General features: G+C 45.3%; 2 protein-coding genes across 6 annotated transcripts in view; both read right to left on the bottom strand.

Moving 5' to 3' along the window:
* Positions 1–7,386: 7,386 nt before the first annotated feature.
* LRG1 (leucine rich alpha-2-glycoprotein 1) lies at positions 7,387–10,935 on the bottom strand. Its single transcript, XM_020971350.2, has 2 exons — positions 10,778–10,935; positions 7,387–9,222 (listed from the first exon to the last, which is right to left on the bottom strand). Exons 1-2 carry the CDS (start codon positions 10,807–10,809, stop codon positions 8,199–8,201), a joined length of 1,056 nt encoding a protein of 351 aa, XP_020827009.1. The 5' UTR covers positions 10,810–10,935; the 3' UTR covers positions 7,387–8,198.
* Positions 10,936–12,595: 1,660 nt separating this feature from the next.
* SEMA6B (semaphorin 6B) overlaps positions 12,596–17,553 on the bottom strand; it is a 49,967-nt gene continuing 45,009 nt past the window's right edge. For all 5 annotated transcript variants that reach the window (XM_078153995.1, XM_020971347.2, XM_020971346.2 and 2 more), the window contains 2 exons: positions 16,778–16,836; positions 12,596–16,237 (listed from right to left, as the gene is read on the bottom strand). In XM_078153995.1, coding sequence (XP_078010121.1) covers positions 15,273–16,237; positions 16,778–16,836 — 1,024 coding nt within the window. In that variant the 3' untranslated portion in view covers positions 12,596–15,272. The remainder of the gene's footprint in view (positions 16,238–16,777; positions 16,837–17,553) is intronic.

Below are 17,553 nucleotides of genomic sequence, written 5' to 3'. Positions count from 1 at the left end.
ATACTATATAATCTATGTGATATATTGCTATGGCTTCTTTGCCAATATTTTATTGAATTTTTTTCATCAATCTTTATTAGAGATATTGGTCTTCAATTTTCCTTCTCTCTTTTGACTCTCTTTAGCTTAGATAACAAGACTGTATTTATATCATAGGAAGAATTTGGTAGGATCTCTTCTTTTACTATTTTTACAGTTTGTATAATATGGAATTAATTTTTCTTTGAACATTTGGTAGGATTTGCTTGTGAATCCATCAATCCTATTTTTTCTCTTAAGAATTCATTTATGATTGCCTAGCCAAAAAAACCCAAAAACAAACAAACAAAAAAAAAGAATTCATTTATAGCTTGCTCAATTTCTTTTTTGAATTGTTTTTTAAACTGTCTATTCTTTTAATTTAGGTATTTTATAGTTATAAATATTCCATTATTTCCTTTAAGTTGTCAGTTTCATTAGTATATAGTTGGGCAAAATGATTTCTAAAAAATACACAATTTCTTCTTTCTTTGTTGTAAATTCTCCTTTTCATTTTTTAGTGGTAACTTGGTTTTCTTCTTTTATTTCTTAAAATCAAATCAGCTAATGGTTTGTCTACTTTTGGCATTTCTCCCTTAAAAACAGCTCTGATTTTAATTGATTAATTAAATGGTTTTTAAATCTCAATTTTATTAGTCTCTTCCTTGATTTTCAGGATTTCTATTTTGGTGTTTAATTGGGATATTAATTTTTTTTTGTTTTCTAGGTTGTTGGTTGCATGCTTAGTTCATCAATCTGTTCTTTCTATCTTTTGTTTATGAAAATTTTTAGAGATATTAATTTTATTCTAAGTACTACTTTGGCTATATCCTCAAAATTTTGGTATATTGTCTCCTTGTCATTATCTTTGATGAAATTGTCTATCATTACTATGATTTGTTCTTTTACACAGCAATTCTTTAGGCTTGTTATTTAGTCTCCAGTTCATTTTTAATCCATTCTTCAATGGCCTTTTACTTAATATAATTTTATTGCAATGCGGCAAATAAAGGGGCTGTTTAATATTATTGCTTTTCTGCTTTTGTTTGTGAGGTTTTTAAATGTCCTAATACATGGTTAATATTTGTAAAGGTACTCTGTACAGTTTAGTTATATGTGTACTCCTTTCTATTCCCATTCAGTAATCATCATCAGTCTATATTTTGAACTTTTCAAAAATTCTATTCAGGTCCTTAATTTCTTTCTTGTTTGTTTTTTGATTAGATTCATCTTGCTCTTAGAGGGTATATTGAGGTCTCCTACAATTACACTGGGGTTTTTTTGGTGGGAGAGTGAGGCAATTGGGGTTAAGCAATTTGCCCAAAGTTCACACAGCTAGTAAGTGTCAAGCGTCTGAGGCCGGATTTGAACTCAAGTCCTCCTGACTTCAGGGCCAGTGCTCTATTCACTGTGCCACTTAGCTGCCCCATTATAGGTTTTTACTGTTTATTTCTCCTTGTAACTTATTTATCTTTTCTTTTAAATATTTAGATACTATGACATTTGGTGCATATATTGTATTCTGAAATGAATTCATTGTCTATGATACCTTTCAGCAAAATGTAGTTTCCCTGTTTATCTCTTTCAGTTAAGTTTTATTTTGGCTGCTGCCTTCCTGAAATTATGATTTTCATCTTTGCTTTTCTTTTTAACTTCAGCTGAGGCATAACAGATTTTGCTCAAACTCCTTATTTTAACTCTGTGTCAATCTTTATGTTATGTTTCTTGTAAACATCCTGTTGTTGGATTCTTCATTCTAATCTATTCTATCCTTTTACATTTTATGGGTGAGTTCATACTATTCACATTTTCAATAATGTTTATTAAGTATATATTTCTCTTTGTCCAAGTCTCTTATACTTTTGTCCCTCTTTCCTCCTCACACTCTATTATAGGTTCTAACTAATTTTTTCCTCTCTCTTTTTTCCTCTTTCCAAACTTAGGGTTTGTTTTACTTATGACTAATTCCTCCTTGAATCTACCCTCCTTCTTATATCCCCCTTCCCTCTTTCTGTTCTCTTCTGTTTTCCTGTTGAATTGAAAACATTTCTACACCAAACTCTGTGTTCTATATGCTTTAAACCAGTTCAGATGAAAGTAAGGTTCACATAATTCCCACTTCCCCCACCTCAATGATTATAAAAACTTCTACTTGTGCACCCTGATTATGTATAAGTTTACCCATCCTTCCCCCCCACCATTTTCCCCTAATGTAGTCTTTCCTCCTTTCCTTTCTTCTTGCAATATCATCAAAATAACAAAACTGCCCCTAGGCCTTCTATCTCATTTGGCTCCTTCTATCATACCTGATGACATTAGGACTCTGAAGGGACCCTTAGATCATCTCCCCTTTATTACAGTATAAACAGTTCATCCTTACAAAGTCCCTTATGATTGTTCACTTGTTTTTACTTTTTATGCTTCTCTTGATTTCCATGTTTGTAATTCAAGGTTTCTATTCAGCTCTAGTCTTTTCATTAGGAATCCTTGGAAGTCATCTATTTCATTGAAGATCCATTCCCCTACCCCTACTCCAGTAAGATTACACTCATTTTTGTTAAGTTGGTTATAGGCCTATAGCCAACTTATTTTTTGTTATTCTTGATTATAGGCCTGTAAGTTTTGCCTTTTGGAATATCAAGTTACATACTCCGTCTCCTTTATAGTAGTAGTTACTAAATCTTGTGCAATTCTGTTTTATTTGTACTTAAATTCTTCATTTTTGGCTTTTTGAAGTATTTTTTTTAAGGCAATTGGGGTTAAGCGACTTGCTCAGGGTCACACAGCTACTTTTTGAAGTATTTTTTCTTTGATCTGAAAGTTCTGAATTTTGGCAAAGGCATTCCTAAGAGTTTTCATTTTGAAGATTTCTGTCAGGAAGTGATTGATGGTTTCTTTCTATTTTCATTCTGCCATCTTGTTCCAAAATGTCTGAGGAATTTTCTTTTGTAATTTCTTAAACTATGATATCAAACTTCTTCTTCTTCTTTTTTGGTCTTGCCATTAAGGTAGCTCAATGATTTTTAAGTTATCTTCCCTTCATTTATTTTCCAGGTCAGTTGTTTTTGATATGACATACCTCACATTTTCTTCTATTTTTTCAAGTTTTTTTAAACTTTGTTTTAATATTTCTTGTTGTTTCCAAACTTCCATTTTATCCATTCTAATTTCTAGAGAGTGTTATTTGGGTAAGATTTTGTACCTCTTATGTTAAGCTGTTAATTCTCTTTCCAAGTCTTTCCTCCATTGCTCTAATTTCCTTTCCAATTCTTTCCTCAGTGACTCATTTCATTTATGATATCATCTTAAACTATTTTTTCTAGGAATTCTAATTGCTTTTATGGGAAAACTGTGTTTTTCTCTGAGGCTTTACTTGTAGGTGTTTTGGAGTTATTCTCTTTTGGGTTTGTATTTTGGGCATCTCTCTCTCTCTCTCTTTCTCTCTTCCCCCTCCCCATTTTTTTATATGTTGAGGCCCTATTACTTGCCTGCAGCAGGGTTGCAGATCTCTTAAGAGAGCATCTGAAGTAATCTTTCTTTTCTTCTTTTTTTCTTTTTCTTTCTTTCTTTCTTTTTTTTTTTTGGTTAGGCAATGGGGTTAAGTGTTATGTATCTGAGGTCAAATTTGAACTCAGGTCCTCCTGAATCCAGGGCCAGTGCTCACTGCACCACCTAGCTGCCCCTGAAGTAATCTTGCTGAAGCCCTTTCCTTGTGGGGGGACCTGAGACACAGGTCCCTGTTTATCTATAGAAGATCTTTTCCTTGGAGGAAGGAGCTTTCCTTTATCAGGAAGCCTTTAGGGACTGCTGTAAAGGCCCGTGAGGGACAAAGCCCTTCTTTTGCTCTGGGAGTCCAAGATCTCTCCTTCCCTAGGGATCACACTGAGACACTTTCCTTCACCCTTCCCTTTCCTCCCAACACATCAAGGTTCCCCCTCCTCCAAGGACCAGACTGAGTTGAAGCCCTTTTCTTCCTGATGGGGCCTTTATTTTGCCCAGGATTTTGAGGTTGCCCCTCTTCTGGAGATAGAGTTGAGACCCTCTTCTTTAGAGTGATCATGTTGTGGTCCTTTTCTTCCACTAGAGATCCACTAAAGCTCCCTCCCACAGGGATCTGAATCAGAATGACCCTGACAAAAAGGCTGAATTATATGGTAGTTGGTGGTCGAGGTTGAGTCATGTAGTGGTGAAGGGTGGCTGAACCACACTGCTCCCTTCTACTCCACTATCTTGGCTTTGTCTCTTTGTATGCTTTAAAGGGGATTCTTTTTCAGGTATGGATTGATTGGATGGCTACGAGGTCCCTTCCAATTCTTAAATGCTATAAAAACTACTGTTTGTAATAATGTGAGTGATGTTCCAATCTTAAAGTCCCCTCCTTTTCTACTGAGAGGAGGAAAGTGTATTTTACTTCCTGCTCTCAGAGGCCAAGACTAGCCATTGCAATTAATCTAAATCCATTTGTCTGGCTGTCTTTCTACAGAACTCATTATTACACTAAATAAGATTCTTGGTTTTTTTTCCCACCTTAATAAAATCATATAAGGAAGGCAATGATCTAAAATGAAAAGTGGAAGAGCAGGTTCTTCTTTACATTGGGAGAGGAAGGTTTTTGCTGGGAGGCTCCTTACAACAATGTAATCACAAGTCAATGTAATCATATGTTTCCTGCCATAATTTTTTTAAAAATGTGATTGGGTTAGATGGTTCTTAAGGTTCATTTCAGCTCTGACATTCTATGTCAGAATGTTAGAAAGTCTCAGACATTTTATTGGCTCTATGTATAGGGCTATGTTATATACGTATCTATATCTATATCTATACACACACACACACACACACACACACACACACATATATATATACATATATACACATATATATATATATATATACACATATATATATATGTGTGTATATATATATACACATGTATCAGGAATGTGGTAAGCAATTGGAAGATAATAACCTTGATCCAGCACTTGGCTTCTTTTCTTGTGCTTTTCCCTTACATTTCTTTGCTTGGAAAATCAAAAAGAATCTTAGGGTTGAGAAAACTAGAGGACCTCAGACCCAAAGAGCCCTCGGCAGTTTGTTGGGAGGGCATCTTCTAAGCTAATATTGATTGGGTATAGTATAGCAATTAGACATTAAACAGAGAATAACAAGGAATTTATTATTTTTTTTTAAGGCAATTGGGGTTAAGTGACTTGCCTAGGGTCACACAGCTAGTAAGTGTCAAGTGTTTGGTCTGAGGTCAGATTTGAACTCAGGTCCTCCTGACTTCAGGGCCGGTGCTCTATTCACTGCACCACCTAGCTGCCCCTAACAAGGAATTTCTAACCCTAAGTCAGAGTGAGGTTTCTGACATTGGGGTCATTTCTGACATTCCATCAATGGTGAGCTGGAAGTGGAGATTAAAAATTAACTCTAAGTTTGTGCGCATTTTTTTTCCACTAAAGGCTGTTCTATGTTCCAAAGGACTTGGCTCTTGGGATGAAGAATAATTTTTGAAGAAGAAATGTCTATTATAGCCAAAGCTTTGAAAATTGAGGCATGGGAGAAAAAGTTGTTAAGGGTTTTCCCCTAGTTGTAGCACTTTTGAAAAGTGTGATAGCTAGGTCTCTGGGCTTTAAGTTAAAAGAGAAGAGGTAGCGTCCACTATTCCTCTTATGAAGAAAGGGATAGTGCCTCAACTGAGGACTCCAGCTGAATCTAGAAGCAGAGAGAATCTTATGCTCAGAGTAGCTCTCCTTGGTAGTGACCTGCAGAGATGGCAAGACAGGTGAAGCACCATCTAGCATCAGCCGTGTAAGACCAGCAGGAAGCAAGAATTGTCAATCTACATACCATGTTTAACATGACCAACAGAGTCCTAGTGGAGAATGGGAATCAGCACGAACAGGTGCAGTATGATTATATCATTGGCTCTGAAATGTTTCCCCACCTTTCCCTTTGCCAATGCTATTTAAAGCACTGGAAGTGGTGTTAATTTTTTATTGCTCCCTAACCCCTCCCTCCCAAGATAGTGTTAGAGGCAGGGTTTGAACCAGTATCTAACCCAGGGCTAGCAAAGTTCAAAGCCCTGTTCTCTAGATATTGCTGTATGTGGACCCATAGCCCTACAGTGGTAGATTTACAAGTTACCCCTCTCCACTTATGCCCTGGCCACATGCTTCCCATGTGTACACCCCTCCCTATGTTCATTCTGGCCACATACATTCCATGAATACGTGTTCATTTGCCTCACTAATGATGTGTGTATTTGTAAGAGAGTGAGCCCTAGGCTTATGGAGGAAATGGTCTAGTGCTACTTTTCTCACTGCTATTTTATCAAATGCCTTTGAGTTGAATTAATTGCTTCCTTGGTCTGACTAGTAAAAGTAAACACATGGGCGGGAGTTTATGAGCTACAATTTGGAATGGATATGGAAACACAGAGTTAGTAGAGCCTGGGGTGAGCTTGTTTGGGGCATACATGTTGGTGGAAGGGTACTCCCAAGTGGCACAGAAACTTTTTATATTTATTTACTGGCTACATAAGTCAGAGCAATTTATTTTTTTAAAGTCACAACTCCACTTAATTTAAATGTACTCCAAGATCCAAATTGTAGCCAAAATCCACTGGCTTAACAGTAAGAGAAAATGATCTAGATTTTCATAGAACCTCAGAGCTAGAAGTGGCTTCAGGGTTCATCCTGTCCAACTTGTAAGAAGAATCCCTTTTACAACATTCATTCAATTATTCAACATTAAGACCCTGCTATGTGCTAGGTACTGATACTAAAAAGGGGGGGGGGAAGAGAATTGTTCTTGCCCTCAAGAAACTTGCATTCTATTGGGGAAGGTGTGACATGTGCACAGATAAGTAAACACACGATAAATTGAGGTGGCAGAAAACAATCCCCAACGTGAAAGGGGAGGCAGCCCCTCAGTTGAGTCCAGCAGGAATCTAGAGATTCCAGGAGTTGAAGGAGAGGAGGGAGTACATGCCAGACCAGGGATAGCCAAGGAATGGAAGATGGAAACAGAAATTTGGAGGAAAGCTAGGATGCCAGCTTGGCTGGAATTTAAAATGCCTTAAGCTATGTGAAATCAGCCTGGAAAGGTGGCTTGGATGGAGGACTCTAAATGCAAGGCTCCTAGGTACTGTATATTAGTGTAGGAGTAACAGGGAGCCACTAAAGGCTTTTGAGCAGGAGAGTGTTGGTGTCAGAAGTGAACTTTCAGATGATTGTTTTAGCATCTGTGTGTGTGGTGGATAGATTGGAGAGAGGAGGGACTAGAAGATAGGAGACTAATTAGGGAAGTGATCATTCACCTTCTGCTAAGTCTCCCGTGATGGAACATCCCAACTTTCCAAGTGGCCCATTTTACTTTGGAACACCTTTATTAGGAAGTTAATAAGCATTTACTAAGTACCTACTATGTGCCAGGCATCAAGTGAAGTGCAGGGGATACAAAAAGAGGCAAAAGACTGTCCTTGCCCTCAAGGAGCTCACAATATAATTGCACAGAAACCTGCCTCTCTGAAAGTCTCTAACATGACTCCTAGCCCCTAAAAAAAGGTGAAGATGTTTGGGCCAAATGTTTCCATGGAGACACCATCTCCTTAAGAATACAAATGGCCAAATGAGTAAGAACTATCCCTCAATAATCTCCCTTTATCTCTATGACTTTTTCCTTACAGTTTTTCCTAGGTGTCCTCTGCCAGAGTCTGGAGCGGGTTGCCCTCCAGGTGAAGCCTTTCCAGAAGGGGGAGGCCCTTCAGCAGATGGTGGGGGGCACCTCCAGCAACATGTTATCAGACAGGTCCAGATAGGTCCTTTTACATTATTTCCTTGACTTACATTTTCAATTAAAATGGAAGAGGAAAGCAATCCTGCTTACTGATCAGGCTTTGGAGTACCATGCAAGAGATGCTCAATCAGTATTGATGGAATCTTTGTAGTTCAGGATAGAGGAGGGTAGTGGAAGATTTGGGGACAGGGGAGCATGGGCTATGGGGATTCTGGGTCTGTCAGGTTCAAGGGCTCAGGGGCTGTGGGCAAGGGGAGAGCCTTTGGTAAAGCTTTGCCTGGGTGTCACGCTGGGGTGTGAGTTCAGGCTGCTGAGTATGTAGGGGGATGTGTAGATGACAAAGTTGAGAAGGTAGAGCCTTGTGTTGTGTCCCCTAGCACCTACTGCTTGGGGCAGACTGTTTTCTTAGCCACCTCCAGGAGCATCTGGCCTGCTTGGTCTTCGGGGCTATCACAGCGGGTCTTACTCTTGAAGAACATTCTGTCCTGGTTGTTCAAAAGCCAATGGTAGAGACCACATAGCTTCTCATCACATTTCCAAGGATTTTCTGAGAGATCAAATCCAACCCTCATCTGGCCCATCTTATCCAACAGCCCGTCAGGGACTTGTGCCAGCGAGTTGTTGGACAGGTCAATCATATCCAGCTCACCCAGGGTGCTGAAGATGCTGGAAGGCAGGTTGCTTAACCTGTTTCCCTGGAGGAAAAGGTAACATAGGTGTGGTGTAACAGAAAAGGTGCCCTTGGCCAGAGTCTTGAGTTGGTTACCCTCCAGGTGAAGCCTTTCCAGGTTGGGGAGGCCCTTCAGCAGATTGCGGGGCAGCTCCAGCAACATGTTATCAGATAGGTCCAGGATATGCAGGGCAGTAAGGTTGAGGAGCAGGTCTGGGGGCAGCCTCTGGAGCTGGTTCGCAGATACATCCAGCCAGTTCAAGGCCACCAATCCCTCTAGCCAGTCTGCCTTAAGAGTCTGTAGTCTGTTTCCTTTCAGTACCAAGGAGTGGAGGGCTGCCGAGTTTCTGAAGAGTCCACTGGGTAGCTCAGACAGGTTGTTACCTGTCAGGTCCAGCACCTTCAGGGTGGGTGTGAGTGTCAGGAGCTGAGAGCTCAAGTTGTCAATCCTGTTGCCAGCGAGGTGCAATTCCTTGAGATTAGGGAGGCCCTTGAGGGTGTCACTTGAGAGCTGTGAGAGGTTGGTATATTCTATAAAGACATAAGTAGTATCCACAGGAAGGCCTCTGGGGAAGCTGTCCAGGGGACCGCAGGTGGCTGATGTGCCATTGACTGGCAAGGTACAGTTGCAGGCCTTGGGGCACTGAGGAACCCCTTGCCCAAGAGATGGGAAGAGCAGAAGGAATAGCAGCAGTTGCATGGCTAGAGAACTAGCCGTGCCACAGGCAGCCGGGCTGTGGACACAAAAAGATCAATTGCTATTTGGATGCTGTGCAATCTTGTCCAAATCACTTCAGCTCTCTGGACCTCATAAGGTAAGAGGGTAAACCGGATGATCACCTGAGTTTCCTTACAGTTAGTTCAAAGAACTTTCGCAGTAACTTTCTAATAATTTTTCCCACCTCCATTGTCTCCCCTTCCAATCAATCCTTTACAAGTACCCCAATTCTCTTCCTTCTGAAAGATCTCGTCATGACACTCCTCTGTTAAAAAAATCTGACATTCAACGTCCCTCCCCTCAACCTGGAAACGTTTTCCCTTTTCAGCATCATCTTACTTCAAAAGTTCTAAGGTTCCTTCCAAGGGATCACAGGATTTAGAGTTAGAAGGGACCATACAAATCACCCGGAGCAATCCCATCCCTTTCTGTATGAGGAAACAGGACCCAGGAAGTGAGTGACTTGCTTAAGACCAAAAGCCAGTTAGTGGCACAGGGGGGCACTAGAATGGAGGTCCTCTGATTCCGAATCACGAGATAGTTCTAATACATAATACTCCTTCTGGCATCTCAAGTTCTGTGTTCTAACATTCGGAGGCCCTGTCCAATTGTGACATGGTATTTTGTAAAGCCTTTTACAATTTTGACATTCTATGAATATATTAAATTTGAACAATGATTCTTTTCAAAAGAGAGCACTCCTATGAGAAGCTCCTTCCTCCAAAAGTCCCTTCTCAGGTTTAATGTTACACATTGTCTCTGTCGTGTTTCTACTCCCCGACCTCTCCACCCTGCAACACAATTTGGAGGAAGCTAACATCCTTCTTACCATTGACCTTAGTGTCTTTGCTCATACTCAGTTCCCTTCAGTCAGAATGTCCTCTCCTCACCCCCTCCCCACCAGCCCTTCCCTTTCTTCCCAGCCATATTCTCCCTGAAGCATCACTTTCTCCAGGAATCTCTCCCTATTATCCTCTTTCTCAGTTGCTCAAAGTTCTTAGAATTCACAGTACCAAAGCTGAAGGAGACTAATTCAGTCCCTTCATTTTGCAGGAGAGGAAACTGAGGACTGAAGGGGGGAAGTGACTTAAAGTCAATTAGCTAGTCAGTGTCTAAGCCATATGGTCTAGAGGGAGGCACTGGGGTATCCTGGCTAATGGCCCTGTCCCTTACCATCTCCCTAAGAAGCTGGACAGGACCCAGAAACTCCCTTCTTCCCTTTCTCTTGCTCCCTTGTCTCCATTCTCAGCTTTCCTGATTAAGGTCCCCCTCTCACTTCTACCCTTCATTGGGTCCCTCCCTTCTGTCCCACCTCATGGTCTCCTGTGTGTGTGTGTGTTTGTGTGTGTGTGTGTGTGTGTGCACGTGTGTGCGTGGGCATGCATGCACACTAGTTGCCTCTATGTTTGTACGTGTATGTCTGTATTTCTGTCTCATTTGTCTCTGTGCTAAGGCATGCATTGCCTTGTTTTTTTTGTATTTGTGTTTCTGCCTTTGTATTTGTGTGTGGCACTATAGGGCTGTTGGTGAGCCAGATGTGTTTATCCTTGTGCATGCCCCTGTGTCCTTACCTTCGGCCAGGCTCTGAATTATAGGAGAACATAGCGTCTGTCTGTTCAGCTACTGCTCACTGGCTTTTCTTGCTGGAGCCTTCCTGCGGTAGAGACTTTATACAAAGGTAGGTGGGGCAGGCAGGAGACGCTCCTGTAGAATCCCTAGCCACCCTGGCATGTTCCGGTTCAGGGCCTCTGGGGTTGCTTGCGAAATCATTGCCCAGCTGGGGGGAAGAGGAAGGGGAAGAGACTTCCCAGAATAGGTGTCACCCTTGGGGTTAACCATCAAGATTTTTCCTAGATTTTATCCCTAGTTTTAAGGTCACATGTCCTTTCCTCCCATCTTCTGCAAGGGTATAAATCCAAGTTTCAGGATCCTGGGGAGAGATGGAGGGTAGTGGTGGAAGAGAGGACCCTAGGACATTAGCACTGGAAGGGTCAATAGAACATAGCACTTCAGCCGATGGGGACCTTAGAACACAGTCATGGCATGGAAGGTTCTTAGAACATATTGCTGAGGGTAGGGGGAGAGGGTGGAGCTTGGAACAGAGAACACCCTGAGAACAGAGAATGTCAGAGAACAGAGTCAGGTGGTGGTGGAGGGAGAGAGCCCTTGGAGCATACAGTGTCAGTGTTGGGAGGACTCTTAGAATAAAGAATGTCTCTGGGGGGGCCCTGAGGGCTCATCTTGCTCAACCCTCCTCATTTGGTAGATGAGGCAGTGAATGGAAGCCCAGTGAGGCAAGTGTCTTGTAAAGTAACACATCAGAATTCGTACGGGAACCAGAAGAACCCGGGTCAAGGCTGTGGGTGCAGGGTTCTTTTCTGTTCTTTACTTTGGAGTCTGTCCCATGGATTTCATCATTGACATGGGGGTCAGAGCTGTTGGTCACAGAGAAATTGCTGCTTCCTGGTCTCTGTTCCTGGAGAAGTAGATGGGCCTCCCCTTCCTGTCCCTGAAGCCCCAACCAGTCATTTATGTATCCACATTCTTACCTGGGTGTGCCCCCCCCCCCAACTCCCTTGTCTGAGCTGTCAGACAGAGACAATGAGGCACAATGTAAAGAACTCTGGCCTAGGAGTCAGATGCCTGAGATCTATCTGGTCTTTGTTCTGCCACTGACTCACTATGTGTCTTTGAATAAGTCACTTTCCTTCTCTGGGTTTCAGTTTCCACATTTGTAAAGTGAGGATGTTGGAACTCAATATCCTCTAGGTACCCTTCCAAACTCTTAACATTTTGTGATTATATGATCCTCGTACACTGTTGAGAAGGAAGAGGAGGGTGAAGGAGAAGATATCATTTTACAGAGCAGAAAATGAGGCCCAGAATGGGGGAGAAAGCCTGTGGTTAATTGTGCTCTCTGTTACCATTCTGTTCCTTCTCTCTGATTGCTCCACAGGAATGACTTGGTAGCCCAGTCTTCTCTTCAAATGAGCTCAGAGATAATGATGCCCAGTTCCCAGAACATCAGACCCACACCCTTCTTCAGTCTCATATGCACATACATACACATGGACATGGAAACACTTAGAGACACACATACAGACGCAGACACAGACACACACAGGTGGCCCACTATTTCAAAAAGGAGAGTATCAGAAGACCTTCAGTCTAGTCCCAGCCCTGCCATATCTCTATGTGACTTTGTGACTTGCCCTCTCTGGGACTCAGTTTCCCCCTCTGTAAATTGGAGTTGGAGTGGACAGCTTAAGGATGTCCCTTCCAGCTCTGACTTCATTATTTGTTCAAAAGTTGCTCTTTTGACCTTCCACATTCCAAGATCCCCTCTAGCTAGGATATTCTATGTACCAAGGACCTTTCCAGTTCTGACATTCTCTGTTCAATCAATCAACCAGTGTTTATTGAGTGCCTACTATATGCAGACAAAAAGGAAACAGTCCCTGCCCTCAAGGAGCTTACATTCTATAGAAGACAACATGTACAACATATATACATATAAATAAATACAAAGCAAATATTTACAAAATGTTTTGACCAGACATGTGATTTCATTGGTGTTAAGGAGGTCCTGGTGAGGAACTTCCTTGACCAATACCAAAAAAAAAAAAAGGAAAAGAAAAGAAAAGAAAAGAAAAAAAAGGAAAGCATGTTGGCTCTGGAGTCAGATAAACTGGATCCAAATCCCACCACCGATGACATTGGACAGATCATTTCACTTCCCTGGGCCTCGGTTTCCTAATCTACAAAATGAGAAGAGTGGACCACTGGCGTCTAAGGTTCCTTCCAGCTCTGAATCCATGGAACCTGTGAAATGCATACAAAATAAACCCAAGGGAATTTGGGGGATAGGGGAGGCCATAGCCACTGGGGGAGAGGAGCATGGTCTCCTGTAGGAAGGTGGCATTTGAGCTGAGATTTGAAGGAAATCTTAGGGATCCTAAGAGGCTGCCGTGAAGAGGGAGGGCATTCTCGGTATGGGGGATGGTCTGTACAAAGGCTCAGAGAGGGGAGATGGAGCTTCATTTGTGAGGAAGCCTCTCACAAGTTTGACTGGCCCACGAGGAAAGGTGAGTTGGAGCCAGGTTTGGGAGGGTTTTAAATGCCAAGAGTTCTAAGGCCTCTCAGATATGACGTTCTGTTTTAAGGCTTCTCCCAGCTCCACCGTCCTATGACATAAGGCCCTCCCAGCTGTGGCTCCATCCACCCTCATCCTCAAGTTCCAGGTTCACAGAGGAGTGGAAGAAGAGCGTGGTGCCTTCAGATTTCCAGCTACCCCAGGATAGGAGCCCATGTGACTGAGCAGCAGAGTGCCCTAGGGCACAGGCACCAACTACTCTTTTACCGCTGCTGCCACTGTTAAATAATGATAATAAAGATAGTTTACATTTTGATAGAACTTTATCAGCTTTGATTTCCATCCAACTATCCTGTGAGGTAGGTAGCATGAGTATTATTATCCTCATTTCACAGGTGAAGAAACTGAAGCTCAGAAGTGACTTGTCCAAGGTCACACAGACAGCAAATCCTGGACCCAAACCCAGGGCCCCTGACTCACAGCTCCTTTCCAGTGTGGGCCCCCAGCCACATACCCACAGCCCTGGGATCCACCACGTGAGCTAGTCAGGCAGATGAGAGCCAAAGAGAGGGCCCAAGCAGTGGGTGTTGTAAACAGAGTTTTATTTGGGGGAGAGGGCTAATTCCAGAGTTAATACAGAGCACAGCTGTTGCATGCATGACCTGCAGGTCAAAGGTGGAAGGTCACAGGTCACGAGAGAATGGGAGGTGTTGGGGGCCCTCTCCTACCCTGGGGCCCTATTTACAGGGGTACATGGCTACTGGCCCCGACCCCCAGGGCCCCTTCCCCTAAGCCACACCAAACCGGAGCCCTTTAGACAGCAAAGGCTGCAGTGTCTGGAGCACGGAGTGAGGGATGAGGGGGAGAAGGGGGAGACTGGGCTGGAATGGGAAAGGGGAAGACCAAAGCTCCTCCCAGAGCTGGCAGGCACCCCCCAGCTTCCCTGAGGGGGTGGGATCCGAACTCAGAACTGCTCCCCTGCCGCCTCTGAGCCATGGCAAGCCTTGACCTCCCGCCAGATACCAGGACTACCTGCTAGATACCTACCATGCCTCCTCAGGCTCTGCCGCCGGTCGGCTAAAAGTCACGCAGATGGCTCCCACCCCCCGCGTCTGAGACAGACCCACAAGCACAACATGCCAGCAGCAGCCCTCTCCCACTGCCCCCTTCCTCCAAAATGGACACGGGCATGCACACACTCACACACACATATACCTACCCACTGACCCCCACACACATACCCACATACGCACACGCACACGCACACCCAACTCACAGGACCCCTGGCCGAAGGGAACATTTGGTGGGGGAGGGATACCCAGGGGCAGGGGAGGGGAGGCTCTGTCCAGGCCATGGCCCCTGGGCAGGGGGCAATTCTTTGGCCTGTCCCACTGAGCCCAAGATTGTGCAATTCATTAAAAAAAAAGAAAAAGAAAATCAATCAGGAGAATGGCAAATAGGAAATTATGGGCCAGTCTCCAGTCATAGGGATCATCGGATTTAGAGCTGGAAGGGAACGAGATGCCATCTAGTCCAATCTAGTCCCTCATTTTACAGACAAGGACCCTTAGGCCCTAAGAGGTGAGATGACTTGCCCACAGTCACAAAGCTAGTCAGAGGCAGAGCTGGGATTTGAACCCAAATCCTCTGACTCCAAATCCTTCCCACCCCAGACCAGCACAGCTTCTTCCAACCCCCAAGGGAAGGGATCAACGCTCTTGTGCTTCTTGTGTAGCTCCCTGGGGGGGACGCGGAGGGCCGGTGTGAGAAGGAACCCAACTCCCCAGGAGCACCCTGCTCGGAGGAGGACCAGGGCTGGCTGTTGCTTTAATGAGGGCCTGGGGGCCATCTTTTGCCTGGCCAGCTTCTTCCTGGGCCCGGGCTGGCGGGCTCTGTGCCTGGGTCCCCTCGCCAGGGAAGTGGAGGCCAGGAGGGTATTGAGGGGGCATCGATGGGCTGTGTCCCCTGACTCTTTACTGCACAGGGGGTGCAGTCCTCTCAGGCCCGTAGGGGAGCAAGCGGGCAAAGTCTGTGAGCGGGCGGGGGCGTCGGGTGTGGTGGGGCTCCCCTGGGCGACTTTCACTGCTGCCACTGCCACTGTTGAAGGTGTGTGTACGCCGCAGGGCCGGGGCAGCCGGGCCACTCCTTGTCAGGCTCCCTGTGGGAGGGCTCCAGGGCCGGGAGAGGCTGTCAGTGGCTGGGTCCAGATGGCCCGTAGGTGCTGAAACTACCCTCCGCCGATCAGGGCTGGCATGCGGTGTGATAGGGAAGTCGACGTAAGAGGCCCGGCCTGGCCTGACTTGGGAGGGGGCCACCCCACCCACTTGGTCCCGGCCCCCGGCCATCGCTGAGGGCAGGAAACGCACATCACCACCTGCCTCTGGGTCTGGCCCATGCCCGCCACCACCAGGGTGCAGCAGGATGATGGAAGAGGAAGAGGAGGAGGCAGCACCAAGGGACGGGGCATTTCCAGAGGGCTCCCGGAGGACAGTGTGCAGGACTCCTTGACTCTGCTCCCAGGCACGCCGCTGCAGTCCACCAGGGCAGCGTTTCTGCTGCAGGGGTGTCTGCTCAGGGGTGGGCAGGAGGCCTGAGGCGAGTTCATGTTGGCCAGCCTGCAGCAAGGCTGCTTGGGGCCAGCCATTCTGCATGAGGGGGGCCAGCAGGGTCTCAGGGGGCCCGGCCCGGGGCCCGGCCCCTCCACGCCGCTCACCCAGGCGGCTCACGCTCACCACCTGGCCCTCCCCACCATGTGCCAGGATCGCCTCCTTGTCCTTGCGGCGAGCCAACTCCCGCCGGTCTCGGTGCCCCACGAACCAGCAGACACTGAAGCCGGAGACCACAGCCCCAATGACAAAGGCAGCCACTGAGGAAGTCACCAGCAAGTTCACAGACACGAGGCCAGCCCGCTCCTCCATGAAGCTTTCCCGAAGGAGCCCTGGGACAGATGTGGGAGGCAAGCAGGGGTGGGAGGGGTAAGACCCAAGCAGATGGCACCAGCCCCCCTACCTTCCTTCTGGCCAAAGAAGTGAAATTCCAGGGGCTGAACTGGGGCTGATGGGGACAGAGAAAAGGGAAGCTTCCAACCCACTGCCTCGCCTTGTCTGTCTTAGCTTGTTTTAGCATCAGTCTGCCTTACCTGTGGTCCTCAGTAATCAACAATTGCCTTTAGCATCTCTTAGTTTCTCTCCATCCATTTCCCTTGGCACCTGTCTCCCTCTATGTCCATCTCCTAGCCCTGAGAGCCTCAGTGCCTCAACAGGCTTGGTGGGACATAGGCAGCACCGAGCATGATGGGAACAGGCTAGGATCTCCTCCCTCCCCCTACCCCTTTGACCAGGGCTCAGATAAGCGTGGGGTGAGATGCTAGTGTAAGGGTGGTGGCGAGTTGGAGGCAGGCTCATAAGGTTTCCCCTTCTCAGGAGATGTTGTCACATTGAGTTAGGTCAGGCCCCCTCCCTAACCCTCAAGCACTCACCAGTACAGTCACCTAAGCCAGATGTGCTGGCTCCAGAGATATCCTGGTCAAAGGTAGCCCTGTGGGAGAGAAGGAAGAAATGACCATTTATTAAACACCTACTATGTGCGCTTGTGCCAAGCACTTTACAATCATTATCTTATTCAGTCTTCACAATAACCCTGGGAGGTAGCTGCTGTTATTATCTTCATTTTACAGATGAGGAAATGTAGGCAAACAGATTATCGAGTGACTTGCCTAGGGTCACACAGCTTTTGTCTAAGGCCACATTTGAACCTGGATCCTCTTGACCCAAAGTTAGCACTCTATCTGCTGTGCCATCTAGCTGTGCTGTGGGGTACAGGTAGAGAAAGGGAGGGTTTGGAATACTACAGAGTACCTTCCCCCTCTCATTCACATTCTCTTCTTGCATCTGAAATGAGCTTATCATTTGGTCACAGTTTTAGAGCTACAAGGCACCTTTGAGGTCAGGGCCCAGATTCCTCATTTGACATATGAGAAAACTGAAGCCCAGGGGAACTGAGGGACGTGTCCGAGGTCAAAGCCTTCGGACCCCAAACCCATCATTCTGCTTCTCCAGCCCTTCGCTGTTAGGGGCTAGGTGGGGACATAGGGTGGCCACCAAGGAAGGCCAAGGAGAACGCTGCCCTAGCTGCTGGGCTTGTCTTTTTGGAAATCCCTGCTCCCATTTCAGTGATACTTTAAGACTCACAAAGTGCTTTCCTCAAGATAAACCTGTGAGCCGGTCCTCATGTTGTATCTTCTCTATCTTACAG

Source organism: Phascolarctos cinereus, unplaced genomic scaffold, assembly GCF_003287225.1.
Source record: "Phascolarctos cinereus isolate Bilbo 61053 unplaced genomic scaffold, phaCin_HiC Scaffold_4;HRSCAF=312, whole genome shotgun sequence".
In the NCBI taxonomy this organism is placed as follows: Eukaryota; Metazoa; Chordata; class Mammalia; order Diprotodontia; family Phascolarctidae; genus Phascolarctos; species Phascolarctos cinereus.
Note: the sequence above shows the minus strand (reverse complement) of the source record. Positions and strands in the feature narration are given on the sequence as shown.